Genomic DNA, 19,347 nt, shown 5'->3' on the forward strand with positions numbered 1-19,347 from the left:
CTCATCCTTTGTTGCGTTTCCTTTCCTGTTTATTATTTTTTCAGATTTACGTTAATTGTCCTGGCGCGGCGGGCAGCCGTTACTTTATTTAAATACTTTAAGATTGCTATCGAAATGCCCTCACATCATCTTGTATGTGATGAAAAGACCTTACAAGTTTAGACTTTAAAATTTACTCCTATTTATTTTAATAAACACGTGAAAAAATAACTCGTTTTGTGCCTCAAATGCCTCTGGACTTCCCACTTGTATAACTGGTACTTTTTGGAATACTAATTCTATTAAAGAAATGTAATATGGTGGTAAGAATGACGAGAGCACTGATTTTTATTTGTCTACAGACACTTTACAAAAAATGTCTTTGATGCAAGTGTTTTGCATTGTTACAATATTTTGAAAATGGAAAAAATTAAATCAATAAAGGCTTTGTAATTTTGTTTTAACCTCTGTTCCTCATTATATAGCTGGTCATGTCATGACACCTGCATCTACTTGTCACATACATTTGTGAATTATTTAAATAACTAACAAACCAAATGTTTTTTTTTGGGGGGGGGCAGCCTAACTACATTTTTTTCCATTGGAGCTTTGCCCTTCCAAAGAGATTTACTCCATTTAAAACATTGATACCTTAAATTCTATCTCTATAATAAATCTGAAAAATACCTCTGTTATTACACCTATCATAACCATTTTCCAAATTGTGGCTTTCCGAACCGTGAATAAGAATTTTATCACAGTAGAGTTTAAAGATGTCTATTGTGTTTTTGTTGTTGTTGTTGTTGGATTTTTTATTTATTTTTTCTTAACCGGGCATCAAGGCAAAGGTAGAGAGGCACAATCGAGACACAATCTGAATTTGTATTTGACTGAATTTCTTCCCCTCCATCTGATTCTGCACAGTGCAACATTGTGAAAGAGTGCATTGAAATGAGAGCCTGCATGCTATTGTGCCCGTTCTGTGCCTGTGATGCTATCTGGGCCCCACTCGTGGTATTATTTGTGGTGTGTCAGTTCCTCACAGTGTGCGACCGCAGTGAGGCTATTTCTCTCAACCTTCAATTCAAACTTGGCCCATTACAGCCAGACTACAAAAGCACTTTCCATGCACTCAGGAGCTCACTGCAGTGAATGGTGGATATTTCCAATCACTCTGCTGTCAATCCAAGTGTCAGATAAACACAGGCCGACGGAAACAGCTTTAGAAAAACCTTGCAGTTATATCTGTCTTACTCCAGGAGTCCTTGGAAACGAATCAACAATTTCGACAAAGACCTCCAAGTTAAAGGGAAAAGTGAAATATTCTAAAAGCACCAGAGATGCGACACCTTGGAAGGATGTTGCAGCCTGCGTGAGACCTAACTGGTGCAGTTGTCCGGTAAAATCAGATTTTTGAGGATTCAGTCTGCATGTGACTGTAGCACTAGTGACCTTGACATCGCATCTCAGAAGCATTTATCTTGTTTTAGAATTGCCATTTAAAACAAATGCCTCTTTTTCAGTCTCCTTCCAGGAGTGGACATGCGGTCACTGAAATGTGTGGCAGCCAAGTGTGTCCACAATGGCTCTGAGTGTCTCACATTAACATACTGACAGTTGTTTTCATATCAGGGCCGGTCCAAGAGAGAGTGACCCCGCAGAGACAAACGGCCCTGCGGGAGACACCTCGTAGGACTCAAATGGGATCTGAGGGAGAGAAGTGAAACTGGCGCATCGTGGAGACGTGTGTATGGAATATCAAACGCGTGTTCCGGCCTACGCTGGAGCACCTGAGGCAATCACACTGTTCTTTGTCTGAGGAACTGATCATTAACAAAATAACTGTCGGGATGAGAGAAAAATTGAGAAAGTACTGAAAGGGGCTGCGATTTCAGTGGCATGCACACGAGAATTGCATAAAGTGTCATTTCCAGGGAGCTAGCCTATACATCCCCTCTGCATTGATATAAATTCTACACTGTATAATCTACAGCATGTAATTTATTCACAATAGCAGAAATTTTGGAGGGCCTTCGTACAGGGAGGTGGAGAGGAAGATTATGGTGAAAGTAAGTTTGATAATGCACACAATCATCAGCATTTTTAATGGTATGTGAAGGGACCACCTTTAAGAATAAAGTAAACTTGTGCAACATTGCTTGCATTATACCATGAAATGAATGAATGAATGAATAAAAGAACTGAAGTTTTGTTGGAAAGGACTCAGATGCACAATAGATGTTGCCCTGGGTTACATAGGAGACCACAACGGCAGTATGTACAGACATACAAATGGCAGACTGTATGTGACTGTATGTGATAGTTGGACCACAGACCAGGTTGAGCGTGTATGAAAGGTTTACCTTATCTGCTGTACCTGCATGGAAGGAGGCTCTATGGCTGAGTGACTTGTGCTTGTGATGGGGACAGATTTAAAAGGCCTGGAGAAGAAACTTTCAACGCTCAGCCACCTCCTTCCTGCTTCAGTGTTTTAACTACATGTATTTTCCAAAACTTACTAGAACAGCCTGTTGTGTGACTGAACTTGCATGTAGGCATCACGGCGATGAATGTCCCCCTTGCCTCCTGTCAGAATATCACACAGAAATATTACCTATTAATAGAAATATATTTTGAGTTTTGCAGTATTTGTGAGGCGGCTCTGCTGATGAAATTGAATGGCTGCAGACATAAAGTTGCACTGTATTCTCTATAGGAATCCCAAGAAATAACATCATCTGGCTGCCTCAACTTTATGCAAAGGCATTTAGTTGACCTGACAAATAAAGCAAAGCAGAAAATAACCAAATTTTGCCTCATTAGATCATTTGTAGTCCAGTAGGAACTGTCTGAAGCAGACACCTGCAATGGCAATGATCTAACATTTAAACAGAGACCCTGACTTGTGTGTGTGGAAGTGTAACATGGTGGCGAAGACACTGTTGCACAGCCGCTCAACAACGAAGACAGAGAGGGACTGCCATTCACTTCAGGTTGTGCCCTGATTTCTCATCTGCTCTGGTGCACACTCAGGCAGAGATGCCGCCGCACAATGTGAATAATAACAAGACTGCGACTCAACTTTCCTTGTTAACCAAAATAGAGATAATTCCCCCCGTCTTCCGATGGCATTCAATAAGGTTGTAATAGTCGTGACATTTAGCGACACATTCCCTCTCACGCCCAGCAACAGCTCCTGCAAAGTGCCACTTATTTATATGTTTATTTCTCAAAGCTTGTACATTCTTTTTTTTCTCTTTTTAAAAATGTTTTTAATCCTTCCGAGTGCTTTGGTGTGTGCGGTGATTTACGGCGGCAGGCTGCGGTTTGTGTTACTGGGTGTGTTAACAGAGCAGCTTCCCACTCTGTGCCCTGCTTGGTGTGATGCCAGTGCGGTTTGACCCCAGGCCGCCGCGGCACCGCCTGATTGATGACACTGACAGATCATTAAATGTGCCACATTTCTGAGCTTGTTTTTGCTTCTTAGTTTATAGGGGTTTCCTAACAATCGGATAATATCGTTCCATCGTGTTTGTGAATAACTGCTGGATGTGTAAGCGTCAGTACTTGTGTGTCCTGCGGTGTCAGCTTTGTAATTGATTAACTCTTGCGTCTCAAGCGGCCGCAAACATTGCTCATGCTGGTCCCTCAACCTGCCCCTGGGGGTATAAACTCCACGCAACAAAAGACTTTGTTGTGTTGTTTTGCCTGCAAATAGTTCTATTACTCGTCACTGAAGAAGATTTATCCCCGCTTTATGAAAAACAAAACGACTACCAGGAGAGTTGAGAGACTACAGCAGATCACAGATCCTTCACGTTGCAGGTTTAGATTAGGCAGCGTCACCGCAGCCCTGAGAGGAATGCAGACGCAGTCTCGCCCTGAGCCCTTTTTCTGTGCCCTCCAAAGGACGACGCCTGTTGTGTCACAGGGAATGAACGCGAGAACATTTTCGGTCGCAGCAACTTCCTCGGTCTGCTGCATAAAACATCTCAGAGTCATTAAAATCGGCGGTTACAGCTAAAGCGACCAAGCTAAGCTTAATATAATTTCATGCACATGTTGTCATCTGCCTTTTATTCCGCCTAACCACAATAAAGGCCCGGCCTATGCTTTGCCACTGATCTTGAACCTTAAAGACTATAATCCACCTTATTTCCATGACAAACACTGTGCTTTTGTGGCGGCGGCGGCGTTGTCTCAGCTCTGTAAAACATTCCATCTCAAAAAACTTGCGATATGCAATGCTATCTGCACAAAATGACCATTTTTATTCAATCCTTTTGTTCCCATCAGAAGGCCATTTTATTCTCCCCTAATGGTTACAAGATATTCAGCGGAGCACAGTTGATCCAGCGCTCTTTGTTCGGACTCCTATGGAGAATACAATCTGACTCTGGAGTACCGGGGGTGCAGCCGTGCAATTCCATCAGCATAAATGCTTCACAAACACTTACGCACAAAGTAGAGGGGCAAGAAAAATACCACTCCACACAAAAGGGCAGCGTTTTCTGCTCGTGCCCGAGAATTGTTTCAACCCCTATTTTTTTATACTAGACAGACTTTCAAAATTGTGGAGTTTTGGCTTGAAAATATGGTTTGAATACATTTTCCTTTTTTCTTTTAGGTGCGTATTTGCCTTTCTTGTGCTGGAAAACCACACATAAGAAGTTAAGGATAGTAATAAGTGAAACAAAACAAATATAAAACCGTGTTTCTGTAACATTTGATGGCAGGAAATATTTTTGGCATGATAAGGGTTTGAAAAAATAATGTAAGGGTTTGAAAAAATAATGTAAACAGCCGTGAAATCAAAGTCTTCACAAGGAATCCTGCAGATTGACCGCTTCCTTTGGCGCAGACACCTGCATCCTGCACACGGCCCCACTGAAATCAGCATCACTTAACAGATTTAATTATAATTGTCCGCTCTCTGCTACAGTCAATGTCAGCTGTGTCTTTTTAATTCTGTAATCAGCGGTCGGCAGGACCGCTATCACCATCACCATGCAGCTTCCCCACTCAATACAGACATCCCAAAACACACACAGGCTGGTTTTGTCAAATGTTTTATTGAGTGTCGACATCTGGGCTACTGTAAAACATGCATTATCTGCCGGAGGGGGAGAGGAGCAGGTGGCATTGTCCCCGCTGTCAGCTGTGTCAGCGCTGGCACCCGTGATGGAGATTAATGAAGTATCTGGAGAGTAATACGCTCCTTCAAATGCTGCTACAATTTGGAGTGGGGGGCCGATCCTGATCTTAAATAGCAAAGCTGTCAGAGTTTACTGAACCTGCGCTTTGGCACGGAGGGGCGACTGGGGATCTGCAAGTGAGAGCGTGGCAGCGCTCGTGAGGCTGGGCCAGAGAAATAAGAGGAGGCCACGGTCGCAGTCACATGTGCGAAGCAACAAACACGGATGGCTCTCGGGGTCACTTTTTCTTGGGCGCGTTCGGCGTGTTGAATTTGAAAAAGATGACGTCTCCGTCTTCCACCGTGTAGTTTCTTCCCTGCTGTCTGTATTTACCGGCCGCCTGTAAAAAAAAAAAAAAAAAGAGGGGAAAATGCAAATCTCAACAAACACAAAAAACAACAACAGATGATGTCTGAAATGTTTTTTGCAGCTCATTCACAGTTTCATTAAATGTGTAATTGTACATATTTGAAAAATATGGAAATTAGGCCTAGGATTTATATCAAAGCCTTGTTATCTGGCCAATTGCAAATATCACACACACCCTCTTCACTAAATCACCACCACATACACCCACCCATCCATCCATCCACACACACACACACACACACACACACACACACACACACACACACACACACACACACACGCACGCACACACACACACACACACACAGCACCATGTTTTGCTCAAGGGGTGCCTGAATTCCCACTGAGTGAATGATCCTTTTTCTCCTGCTCGTTTCAGTTTCTTGCGCACAGGCGCAAAAATGTTAATAAGTCTTTGATTACGGCTCGTGCAAACTTCTCAAGGAAACAGAATAACTTCTAACATTTCTTTTGTATACAGTTGAGTGTTTGTTCTCCTTCCCGGCAAACTCAAAAATAATTGACTTGAAGTGCTAATACGGACAGGTTTATGCATTCTGGTTCTGCACGGCGCACAATTAATTAGAGGAATCAATGTCCCCCTTAAAGGCTCAGGAGACCATTTAATCCGAGCTCAATACCACCAGAAACACTGCATGGAGAGGGAGGCTGGAGAGGAAAAAAAAAATCAATGGCTATTTGTGATTCCTGAGTATGTATTAAACCAGACACGTCTAACTGGTTCATTTGCACTTGAAAGCAGCCATCTGGAGCAGCAAGCTTGGCTTAAGCAGATATGATTACTAATAATGTGATATCCCCGTACACTTGCCCTATTCAGACAGCCTATTCCCACAACTGGCATTAAATAGCATGGGCCCTAATGCCACAGTCAGAGACGCTGCGTGCTCCGGCCCAGAAAGGGATTAGCAAGAGAGCATGCAGCATAAGGACCTGACACTCAGATCTCCACCTCAGATAACAATGCCCAAACTCCCCAGAGAGCCACACATTTCTCCCCACCACCCCCCTGTCCCCACCGCCGCCACCACCACCACCACCACCACCACCACCTCCCCTGTTTGCAGCTTATGAAGGGTGTGGACACAATACAACCGCCGCTGCATTAAATACTTATGTAAAATGGCCTGAATAGTAAAGAGCTTTAAATGTTTTCTTAGGGCTTCCTTTTCCCCCCGCGGGCCCCCGTGTGTCACCGTAATTACATCAGTTGAGTCTGTAAGTGGGCTCATAGAGTCGACGCTAGCAACAGTCGCATTGTAACAGCGCGGCTTACAGCTGCGGCTCACAAATGTCATGCGTGGCAAGGTTGAAACGACTCCGGCTCTAATTGAATCAGCCGAGAATTAAATTTGGAAATGTGTCCATACAGAAAATTAAATTGCGGGCCAAAAAAAAAAAGAGCATCTCTGATGTGAAAGGCATCCTACGGCGTTGATTAGCTGATTATTAAGTCTGTACCTTCAATTACCAAATCACAGTTTGCCCCGTGTGAAAGTAAATGCCAAAATTCCCCGCCAAAACACCAATGGCGGCGGTGAAGAGGAGGAGGGGGAGGAGGAGGAGGAGGAGGAGGAGGAGCATCTCGAGGCGCGTGCCGCCTGGTTATTGTCCCCCACCACCACCACCTCTCTCCAAATCCACCATGAAATCAGTTATTACACGTGACCCCCCCCCCCCCCCCCCCCCCAACTCTCCCTGAGCTAAAAGGTCAAGGCAAACACTGACCGCGGCGGCGAGGGGGACAATAAAGACATGCAAGTCACATTTCTGCGCCAGCCAGCCATGAGAGCGCCCTTATTTGGGGGGAATTTCACACTTTATTTAACTTGCTGCCTCGAATCACTGTCAGTTGCGGCCACAGCGCCCCCCCCCTCCACTGCTCCACCCCTGGAAGGGGTGGGGGGGGACTTGGGCAGAGTGAGTGGAACTGTAACACAGCACAACTCTGGCAGATCAGACGAGGCGCCTGGTGGGGCTGAGGAAGTGCGACGGCGGCGAGGCCGCCATCAGCCGGTTAAAGGCACATTGTGACAAAGATATGCACAGCTGGAGCAGAGAGGCAGTGTTTAGAGACCCGAATCAGCCGGCCTTGTCAGGAGCGGAGTGCGCGTGCAGTAATTTCTTCCCCCGGGTAAGGAAGAAGAAAAAAAAGAAAAGGCGAGGAGCAGTTTGCAGTCGGAGGCCGCGTCGCCAACTGTCAGCTCCACTGATCACAGGAGAATTCCCCCGTCATCCAGCCGGCACCCTGACTGCTCACCTTGACAGCGCTCTCGCTGCCTTCCTCTTTAAAATCCTGGAATTTCATTACTTCCGCCATAATGAAGCCCCTCTCAAAGTCTGTGTGGATCTTCCCCGCAGCCTGCGGAGCCTTAGTTCCTTTCTGTCACCGGGAAGAAGTAGTGGGGGAGGTGGGGGGAGGGAGGAAGGGAAAGGAGAAGAAGGAGAAGAAGGAGAAGAAGAAGGAGAGAGAGAGGACAAATGAATTGTTTTGGAGAAGATGGATTACAGCATGCGAGCGACATGGTGTTTGATAGGGCGATAGCGCCGCGAGCATCACTCGTGGGCGGGTGTTTTCAGTCGGGGGGGTGCGGTGGGGGGAGTGGTGGTGGTGGTCGGGGGGTATTCTCGCCTCCTGATCTCTGGATAGCTTTCCCACTCGGCCGTGCCCTGGCAGGGGCAGCCCGGACTCTGATAAGGACCCCGGGCGCTGCTATCAATGCTCCCCGACTCCCATTCCGTGCTCGTATTGATTTCTGTCCGAGCAATCTTTCCTCATTGTGGGTCGCTGCGCGGCTCTCTAGTCATGACAGCAGAAAAAAAAAAAAAAAGAACCCGGAGAGAGTTGAAGGGGGAGAGACAGAGAGAGAGAGAGAGAGAGCGAGAGAGAGAGAGAGAGAGAGAGAGAGGGAGAGAGAGGCGGGGGCCGCTATTCAACTCACTGCATTAGACCCCACTCCTCTGGCAGGCCAGCATTTAGAAATTATTTAGTTTTTAGGGATGTTTCACCGCAGGAGGCGCCGACGGCTGCTGCGGCTGTTTAGACTAAATTTCACACAGACTGCAGCAGCAGCAGCAGCGCATTGACATTCGACCTCCGAGCGGCTACCGGAGGCTGTTTACAAGACAATAAATAGACATTTTCACAATTTTATACATTTTCTGTGTTCATAAACTAACAGGCCACGAGTGGCGACTGTTAAAATGTGCAATTTATATGCAGCGAAAATAATGCCGGTCGCATTTGACAAATGGCCCAAATAAGTGACATGGCTGCTGTGCATCATTATGACTCGCGCCTGTCGACCTGCTCTGCCGTGCACGGCACTGTTGAACACTTTTAATTATGTATATAATCAGGGTTGGGGTCAACATATTTCATGCCAAAAGAATGATGCGTATTTAATGACTCTAATACATTACCATCTCTTTGCAATCTCTTTGACGGAGTGCTTGTGAGTTTAACTACCATTAATCAGCATCAAGGTTTGTCTATCTGCAGAAAAATAGATTAAGGGAGGGATTTTTTTGTACCCCTCCTCCCCCACATACACACGGAGGCCTTACAGAGATCCACATTGTCCTAGTTAAGAGCTATGCAGAGCAGGCTGATAGATAATGGTCACCTCCAGGCTGCCTAATAAAGCATGTTAAAGGGTTTGGGAACACGACATTACTGAGTGTAGTTTTTACAATGCAAGATGTATTGGCGTAATATAGTTACTCACTGATGCTTACCTGACTAAATGCCCCTCGCACACAATCAAGGCTGGCTGCAATCAGTTATGTCAGAGGAGGACGGCCGTGTTTTGGAGGATGCCTTTGAAGTGTTCCGGGAGTTCTTTAGTAAATAGCGAGGACATCAGTCATGCTGAGATGAATTTTGCACCTAAATCCCGTGATGTCACCCTGCTAAAATGTTATGTGTCCTGTGTTTAAGAAGCAAATGGGAATGGGGATATAGCGGTGGGAGGTGGGAAGTGAGCTCACCGAACCCTCTGGCCCGTCTGTGAGGCCATCGTCAAAGTATTTTGTTTACAAACCTCTGGTGTGGACCTGGTCTGTGTCTTAATATTCAACCGTGTCTTAATATCAGGACACACAGAGTTAGATAGAAAAAAAAAGAGAGAGAGAGGCACCAAAGTTTTTAATTCTAATATTGTTATTTGTGCAGAAATAAAACGCGTTAATTTTGAAATTAATTTCTGGTCTTTGTTCAAGAACGCGTGAGTCAGATGTGCAAATGAAAAGTCCTGTGTTGGCAGCAGAGACACTATATATACACATGACTCAGAGAAAAGTTCATGTTTTTTGATGAATCTATGCATTTTGCATCAGGGAACACTATAACTTGAGTGGAACATTTGACGACAGGCTTGGGAAATGAACAAGCTGGAGCGTAAAAGATGTGAAAGGAAAAACATGGGAAATTAGGTTTGTTTTGGGATTTTTAAAAAAAAATCTGGACTTTATGGTTAATTGACTCAAAAAAATTGTTATTTTAATTCACTGTTTGAAACTCGCAATCAAGCATTTAATTTAGTGTTATGAGTTTTAACACTAAATATTTGCAGCTACAGACACGGTCAGAACTCATCGGCATGTAAAGCTTGGCAGAAGAATATGTGATTGAGTCTGCAAATGCACATTTTGATTATGCAGTCTATCTGAAGTATAGTACACAGTCATTCTTCTGACAAAAGTTCCTACTTGTCCTTTAATGCATCAAAACCCGTCTGCAAGTTACCGGACCTGCACTGAAAAAACACCTTTAACTTGTGTACATAATGACCTGTCAAAACGCTGCAGCCGATCCTTCGATTTTCTCGCTAGGAAGGAGGAGGAAGAGGAGGAGGGGGAGGAGGAGGGATGAGAAAAAAAAGAAGAAGAGAAACAAACAAGAATCTGTGCACAATAAGAGCATGCGCGGCCAACATCTGTATTGATGTAAACCCCGCGATCGCGGGCGAACAAAGCTCTTGGCGGCGCCCCCTCCGGCGCTCAGTAAACTGAGACACACGGGGAGGAGGAGCCCGCCGGCGGGGCCCACAAACAGTCGCGTGAAAGGCGACATCAATTTTGGCGCCGACAACCTCCGTCACACAGATTAGGCAGGCACAAAGCGCCGGCTCCTTATCTGCGGCGGCAGGAGGAGGGCAGGCAGATCTTGCGCGGGGATGGAAACATTCTCATGGACGTAATGGGCAAAATCAATTGTTGCCCTCCTCAATCAATGTGGCCGCCCCCCCACCACCACCACCACCCCCCACTTTCACTGTTGAGCAGCTCACCAGTAATTGAAGTTATCCTCAGGCCTGTAATGACTGGCTAAAGGCACAACCATGACAAAGTTGAGAGTGTGCGATATCAGCGAGGGCGTCAGCAGGGTGGAACATCTGAGTGCGCACACGCGCATCCTTGTGTGTGTGTGTGTGTGTGCGTGTGACACATACGGCACTCAGATGTGTGTGTGTGTGTGTGCACCACAGGAGGGCCGCTCTTACCCGAATGGTCCACGCACGGACCTCGTCTGGCCCGGCCGTGAAGAAGTACTCCAGCTGCAGGACTGCGTAGCCGGCCTTGATGATCTTGCTCAGGGCGCTGGTGGAGGGAAGCGAGAGGAGAGAGGTCTGAATGGAGAGAGAGAGAGCTCTGAAGTGTTATTTATCGCCCGGGATGCCCGGGCGGCAACAACGCCCCACCGCCCCTCATCCACCATTTGTTCCAATATAAACTCATTAGGGCGCGAGAAAAGATGGGTCACTTCGTTTGGCGCGAGCCATTCAACTCTCGGGTGGCTTCGCTTTGATTAATTGCGACGCTTGAAGAATCATTTAGCATTTTTAACAATTCAACCCGATGCCTGCGAGCGGGGAGAGAGGAGAGAGCGGAGAGGAGAGGAGAGGAGAGGAGGGGCGGGGTGCAAAAAAAATAATTCCGCTGTCACAATTTTTCTCTCCGAAGAGGGTTTTCACATGAGAACAATAAAACCAAAATGCCCAAGTTATAATTATACCTACAGATGACAGATGACAGTTAAAAACTTAATTTAGAGGAAAACCCTTTTGACTGAGTTGTTCAGCAAGAAGAGGGATTCTTTGCTTTATAATGGTAATTACTCTGCCATTTATTATTCTATCAGCACATGCAATTAAAGGAGTGCACGGAGGACACGGCTGATAATAAAGTGCGGGGAGACTGCATGCTAATTAACCTCTGCGTCTTGCACTCGGCGCAGTACTTCTGCATCTCCTCCTCACTCTTGTCCTGTAGCTGGCTCTCCAGGCCGCCGCTGAAGGGGATGACCAGAGCCCCGGGGTCGTGGCCGTCCACCCACTCCTTGATTTTCAGCAGCCTGGCAGAAATGGAAACGCGGAAACGCGACGGGTTAAAAGTGTTCGGTTCAACACAGGAGGGTTTGTTATCCTCGGGTGCATGAATATTCATGGCAGAGAGGCTGAGCGAGTGTACAGCTGTTTGTGGGAGATTGCGCTCTGGAGGTGGTCATTTTGTTTTGTCACACTTCACTTCAAACAATGAAAAGTTTCAAAAGAATGTGACATAAAGTGAATCCTGGCATTTGTATATAATGAAAATGTTTTACAAACTGAATGTAGTAACAGTGATGTGCTTTAAAATGTCTTTCTGTTCATAATAATAGAAAGGTGAAAAGATGTGATCAGCAAATTGTTAATGCACAAGTGTCACTTTGTTTGCATATTGTCATAGTGCAGTACCGTTTGTGGTGCATTGATGCAAAGATGAAAAATAAAGCGTCAAAAATGTATTAATTTTTCCACTGGAAGAGAAAGACGTTATAGGGTAAAAGCATGGTATGAAAGATTATCTACAAACTACTAACAAAACATGCTGTGCTTCTCCGTACAAGTGGACCTGCCTGCTCTTTGTGTAACTATAGAAGTTAGTGATCAATGGACAAAAACAGAAGTTGTCAATTTTCAGTGACTGTATCTAAATATAAACACATGTATTTTCTTGTTTTATTTCATGGCAGTGGATAAGTTCAAATGTTCACATGTTGCCTTTGGGCCTTAAAACTAGTTCAGTTTAAAGAAGAAGAACATTTTTTTTTAGATCAAATGATTTGGACCTAGATTTTTATTTTTTACTTTTTAATATATTGAATCATGATTTCAATAGCACTGCAGAGTTAAATGAATAAATAAATAAATAAATAAATAAATAAATATCAAAAAATTCTAATATCAAACAAATAAAACACAAAACAAGGAAACATTTATTTAGTTGTACGACTTTGCGTAGGAGGCAAAGCACCTTGCAAAGTTTCCCCTTCACTGCGTTAAAAACTTTCCCCCCCACCCCCCCTCCGATCTGTCTTTGAGTGCAGCGGGACACCTGACATTGCGGGACAAAGATATCCACGCTCTTAATGGCAACCCTCGGCCAGAACAATATGAGGGTGTTAGGACAATTATGAGATTAGCCCCCGCTTTCTCCCAGGCTGGGATTGGACAGGCCTGAAAAGAAACAGCGCCACACAAATCTATTTTCACACGGCGGCGGCCCCGGCAGACAGAGCTCCTGGGCTGGATTGATTCCGAGGGGTCCCTGTCATTATCTGTAATCCCGGTTTCCTGTTTAAAGCTCATAAGAATCAAAGACTGGGAGGTTCCCCACCACTTCAATGCCGCATCCATTCCAATAACAATGTCACCCGGCTCTGTCACCTTGCAGCAGCACCGTGGCGCTAACCCAATGATTATCAATATACAACATGTGACAGGCTAACGGGCGCGAGGGAAGAGCACCGGTTTGCTTTGATTGGGTGTCTTTCCCCCCCTCTTTTCTCCACAACAGGCGGAAGAACAACACTGCGGGGGTACATTTCTGAAATGCATCACGCTCGCCAGTTTGTCCGTCCGTCCGTCTGGATGCACCAGCTATTAAAAGCCGTAACCTGATATTTCCTCTTGCTTTTATTTCCCCCCTGCTCGCACCGAGGACGCCGTCTTTTGACTGCCGCCGCAATGAGGCGGTAGCAAATGTCTGTGCCCAATAAAGGGCAGAGTCAAAGTATTAAAAAAGAAAAAGGGAAAAAAAAAAAAAAAAAGTCAACAAGAAAATAATAAATAAAAGGCTGAAAACATTGGAGAGATGGCAGGCTCGTCCAGAGAGATGGGGGGCGGGGGGGGAGAGATCCAATCTGAGATAATAACAGCTGTAGTTTCTCACTTTTAGCAGCACAGCTGTCTATTTGGTGGCAACGTTATTTGCATTCCTCAGGTACCGCGCGCTCTGCGGGGGGCTGAATAATGATTCACAAATCACTCTCTCCACACCAGTCAAGGGCTGTGATCCCCTGAATAGACCATTGTACCTGAGACTGTAATTGGTAAAGACTTGACAGAGCCCGAGCCCGAGCCAGCCGAGTAACAAAGAGGCTCTCGGGCAGAAGGCTGAGGGATGATTTTAATAATGCCGAGGCGAGACGGGAGAACGCGAGCTACAAATGAGCACCGGGGGTCTCCGGGTCCTCGCACTGAGTGACACGGGACCAGACAAACACCTTGCAGTGGGAACATGAAACACCCCCTTTTTTTCCCTCAACTCCAGAAACAAAGCGCTGTCAATTAAGAGCTTTGATGCTCCGTCAACGCGGCTCCCCAAAAGCTACTTCGTGTCAACACTGGCCGCCTCGCATTTGTGTCCGTTCCAATTATTTGTGCGAGACTTTCTTGATGCTGATGTCCAAATTGGGGGGAAATGTGGATGTAAAACACGCCGCGGAGCTGCTTTTTTTTTTTTTTTTTTTTTTTTTTCCCTCTTCCGGGAAAAATTGAGTGACGTGCGCAATGCCGTCGCCCGCGCGCCGGCGTCGCCGCTGTTTCCATGTAATTAGAAAAGCCACTTTCTGAAGGATCCGTCGTAAATCTCCATTTCCGCTCGTGATGCCGCGTCTTTACGGGAGGGAGAGAAATAAAGGAGATTCCTTTCATATTAAAACAAGACACGAGACATGTTTTTTTTCCCTCGCGGGACCATCTTTAACAAGTCTCACACACACACACACACACACACACACACACACACACACACACACACACACACACACTGAGAGAGAGAGTGTGTGTATGTGTGTGCGCCTTGTCAGTCTCCCATTATGTGCCAGCGCTGAGTGCCATCTCTCACCATCGCTTCCCCTTAATAGAAAGATTCAGCACTTTCTGCTCTCGATATCCCTCTCTGAACAAATGATGCCTGAAATTTTTATTCTTTTTATAATGGAATTCCAATGGCCTCCGCTGGCAAATCAACTGGAAATTTTTGCATATCAAGTGGGGGAAAAATTAAATGTTAACCACGTTTTAATGTGATTAAGGGTGACAGGGACATTATTTCTGCTAATCATTCACCAGCCTGAAGGTTCAAACAAAGCTGAGGAGCGGAGACTCTGTTTGTGTGCCTCTTTTATTTTCCCTCCACCCCACTGCGCCCAGGAAGGAAATAGGTGTGTCACACGTCTCTTAAAAATATTTTTTTCTCTCTGTGTGTGCGCGCTGATAAAAAAAAAAAAAAAAACTACAAAAACAACAAAACAAAACAAAACCGAGATATGACGTGTGAATATTGGTTGATGTCACACTAAAGAGACGCCTGTCGTGTTTTCTGCTTCAGGCTTGTTGTAATACATCTAATTTAAAGTGGAATATATTGTGAAATGACAAAAAACAATTGGAGCTTCCACAACAGGCTGGCTCTGAAAGGAGGTGTCCCACGGGGGGCCACCCTCTGGGGCCGGCCTATTTGTCTTTTTGTGTGGGAATCCTGAGGGGGGGTGGTGGTGGAGGGTGGATAATTCCTCTGTTTCCGCATGCCTGGGGCTTCCCTGGGCTTTTGTCAGAGCTTTGATCTGCTTAAATGGCTCAGGAGGAGGAGGAGGAGGGTTTAAAAAAAAAAAACAATGGGCCTTTCTAGCGTACAGGCGCAGCTACCTGAGACAATAACCTGCGCCTGTGTCATGACATCAGGTTATACATTCATCCAGGTCGGCTTTATTAGGAGCGCTTAGCCGGCTTAAGCCTCCGCAAGGTGGGTCTCCGCTTCCAAGAGCCCCCCTTTCAGACGCAGCCCAACGGAGCTGAGGTGCTTAATCCACTGGCTGCAAGCACCAGGGACCCGCCCGCAGGTGGATGGCCCTGCACCTGAACCCTGTGCACAGCCGAGTCGCCCGCTAGATCGACCACCTCGTTTCCTCATGCGCTCTGCATCCAAAGAAACCAAAAAAAACAAAACCTCAGTGGAGTAGTCTGGGTAAGGCAAACCTGAAAGGGCCGAATGTGGCCCCCGGGCCATAGGTTCCCCATGCGTGGTCTACGTCACATGCAGCTGTAGCTTTACGCCGGACAACCACTACAAAAGTCAGAGTCAGAGTTTTAAACTAGACTACACCACTGGATGGGATGCTGTGGCTGCCCTACCCCTCCCCCTCCTCCTCCTCCTCCTCCTCCTCCTCATCCTCCTCCTCCTCCTCCTCTTGTCCCCTCATCCTTCCCAGAGTGAAGGGAGGTATGAGCTCATGGCGACTTTTTTTTTGGTGTCTGGGGAAGTCTGGAGGGGGAAGGAGAGGGGCACAGTGGGAAGCTTTTCATCCTCCCAGTGGTGAGCTCCTGAGCGACGAGAGTGCAAGACCCCCCCCACACCACCACCACCACCACCCGCTCCCAGCGGCTATCAGCAGTGGTCGGATTGGGGGGCGAAAGAAAGGCATTGCACGTCAGCGTCTGAGAGAAAGAGCGACATCCAACTAACGCACACAAACACACACACACACACAGATACACACTCAACACTGTCAACTTCTGGCTGCCTTCAAAGCAATCACAACACAGCGCCAGCACAATGGCAACAGCTTCAATTAAGAGCATCATCTCAGATCGCTGGCAACACAGCTTCTCTCTCTTTTTTTTTTTAAACTTCTTTAGTAAAGAGACAAATTTTGCAAAAACTGTGTTGGACGTTTGCACTCGGGAGGTGAAACCCACTGGCGTCCATAGCCGCAGTGCATGATCTGAGTCGGCGGACTCTTCGTGTGGGGTTGTGAGGTGAGACGTCTCTCACATCTAGACGGCAGCCAGGGGGAGTTCGTTCAGCGCCACCCAAAATGAACTCTCTGCATGGGGCATCCAGTGCTGTCATTCACGCAGGCTGACTGGCCGACAGAGCGAGAGAGAGAGAGAGAGGGAGAGAGAGAGAGAGAGAGAGCGGGACGAGGGTGAGGAGCTAGAGGTTGGGGCGGCGGTAGCAGCAGCAGCAGCGGTGGTGGTGGTGGTGGTGGTGGGAGGGGGCATCAAGATGTGACAATTGTGACAAGAGCAGGCAAAGTGTAGCAGCGCCGGCGAACACGGCATATATTTCTCCATCTCTTCTCTCTCTCTTCCCCCCTCCACTTCCCTCCTTCCCCTCTCTCCTCTCCTCTCCTCTCTGCCGAGATGACAGCTTAATGTCTCCCACATGCAATATTTATTCTCATCGTGTGTCAGACTGTCTAGCTGTCCCAGGAAGCACAAAGAAATGCCACTTATTAGAATAAAAAGCAGAAGGAAGGTAATCAAGGACATATGTAACATCAGCCAATCATGCCTCCTCCTCCTCCTTCTTCTTCTTCTTCTTCTTCTCCTTCTTTTTCTCCTTCTTATTCTCCCCTGCCGTCCTTTTCCTTTTATCGCCAAGAGTTCAACAATAATCCCAATAAAAACCGTGGCAGAGGCTGCGAGGGGCAGCAGCAAAATTCATTTGTTGCTTGTTGGAGCCAGTTTGAGGTCGCAGGCTGCTCGCCGTGAGGTTCAGTCTCCAACCTTATCACCGGGGGGGAAAACAAACAAACAAAAATAAAAACAGAACAATAACAACAAAAACAACAACGCCGGAGCCGACCAGGACGTGGTTCTGCGACACCCCAAAACTACGGCCTCAGCAAGCAAATGGTTCCCAAGTGGCCTTCAGAAGGATGTGTGTCTGCATACATCAGAAGGAGCAGGCAACTGAGGGCCCATTTACACAGACACGGGTTTCTCTGGAAATGGTAAAATATTTTGTCGGTTCGGCCTCGCGTTTACACGAAGCCAGTGTTTTCACTGAAACCGCACATTTTCGTAAACGCTCCTCAAGGTGGATCAGTTTGAAAACGTCGCCTTGCCCAGCTCTGTGTAAACACCCCAACTGGTAATTTTTGGAAACGCTGATGTCACAGCTCTAAACCTCTCCCCTGCCTTACAACCTGAGCCGCTGTGGGGCGCAGACGACGACTCAACAACAACAACAACAACAACAACAACAACAACAGCGATGGGCAACGGACTTGTTACTGCTACGAATGATCAGCCTTCAGTCTTCCCATTAACCTCCACTACGACGTGCTCCAGGTGTTGTTCTTCTTCCTCTGCCTTCAGGGAGTAAACTTGCAGCGCCACACCAGGCCTGGCATAGGTACTACATAATTTTCAGTTGTTTCCAGCGTCTTGAATTTTTGAAGATGGCTTTGTGTAAATACGTTTTGTTTATTTTTCAAAAGCATTTCCGAAAATTGCCAGTTTAAAAAAAAAATGCTGTCTCCGTGTAAACGGGGCATTAGTCAGCATCGGCCGACTGATAAACGAGGGGCAAGTGACAGCCTGCAGTGGATTTTGGAGCGCAAAAGCAATTTCACCGGCGGGTCATTAAAGAACAAACAAGTACGAGGGAGGGGGAAAAAAAAAGGTCGAGGTCTGTTAGTCTTGAGTTTAGGGTCTGTCTCATTAGTCCCCGACGACGGCGCTGCGTCCTCGCCGCCGCCGTCGGGACACAACAAAGACAACCGGGGGCTGACGTGTGACGCGTCCTCTCATTACCTGGGCCGGGGACAGTCAATAAGCAGGCCGGCCGGCCGGGACGGCAGACTTTATTAGCGCCATCTGTTTCGGTTTTTAACTATACAAGCCTCCTCCTGTTGTTTTCTCTCACTGGATGCTGGCTGAAGGCATGCATTAGCAGCGTCAGCGGGCAGCAGGGTACACGTCTTAGCATGGGAAATAAAGAAAAAAACAAAACAAAGCGCTTCTCCATATCCAACACTGCGCGATGGAGAGAAAGAGGACAGAGGGAAGCCTGCGCACAAAGAAAAAAGGCTGGGAAGGAAGGATCGTATATCTTTTTTACAGCTTTGAGAAAAAGTGAACTCCACTTCTCCCCCAGATGTGGACCCCTTCAAAAACTGAATCTTGGAGCCAGTGGTTTTGCACTCAATAAAGTTCCAGTTGTGTTTATGGGAGTTATGGTTTTTGGAGTAGCTCAAGTGGGCTGCAGTGGCTGCTTTCATGGAGCGGCTTACAGTGAGTCACTGCAGTGCAGCCCGCCCGCTCCTCCGCCCCACCCACCACTTTACTTCCCCCATCGCCGACATTCAAACTTGCTCTGCCGCCAAGTTGGAAAAAAAACAACAAGACAAAAACGTTCACACAGATTAAAACAACAACAACAAGAAGAAACAAAAAAGTAAACCCAGTGCATGTCTTAATCATTACTGGGTGGCTTCAGAACCACAGAAAATGTGCAAGTCAACAGTTAAACGAGCCACTCAGTGACGACACGGTGGGAGAGCTTGGGGACAGTACGACTTTTGGAGGCAGAGCCATCATGCTGGTTCCTCCTGTCAACGCTTCCTTTACTCTGTCAAAGCTCCTCCTACAGGCCAATGTGAGTATCAGACAGCGGCAAAGGCACTTTCCTCCCCTTCAAATGCATTTGTGTCAACAGGGACAGATGT

General features: G+C 46.6%; 1 protein-coding gene across 3 annotated transcripts in view; it reads right to left on the reverse strand.

The window, feature by feature from the left end:
* Window positions 1-5,264: 5,264 nt before the first annotated feature.
* The window catches only part of LOC142897682 (obg-like ATPase 1), a 38,744-nt gene continuing 24,661 nt past the window's right edge, over window positions 5,265-19,347 (reverse strand). For 2 of the 3 annotated variants that reach the window (XM_076040177.1, XM_076040179.1), the window contains 4 exons: window positions 11,779-11,919; window positions 11,069-11,165; window positions 7,825-7,947; window positions 5,265-5,514 (listed from right to left, as the gene is read on the reverse strand). In XM_076040177.1, the coding sequence (XP_075896292.1) occupies window positions 5,413-5,514; window positions 7,825-7,947; window positions 11,069-11,165; window positions 11,779-11,919 (463 nt within the window). In that variant the 3' untranslated portion in view covers window positions 5,265-5,412. The remainder of the gene's footprint in view (window positions 5,515-7,824; window positions 7,948-11,068; window positions 11,166-11,778; window positions 11,920-19,347) is intronic. The other variant, XM_076040178.1, reaches the window with a different exon arrangement.

Source organism: Nelusetta ayraudi, unplaced genomic scaffold (genome assembly GCF_046127955.1).
Source record: "Nelusetta ayraudi isolate G7.1 ecotype Tasmania unplaced genomic scaffold, CSIRO-AGI_Nayr_v1 ptg000060l, whole genome shotgun sequence".
Classification (NCBI taxonomy): Eukaryota; Metazoa; Chordata; class Actinopteri; order Tetraodontiformes; family Monacanthidae; genus Nelusetta; species Nelusetta ayraudi.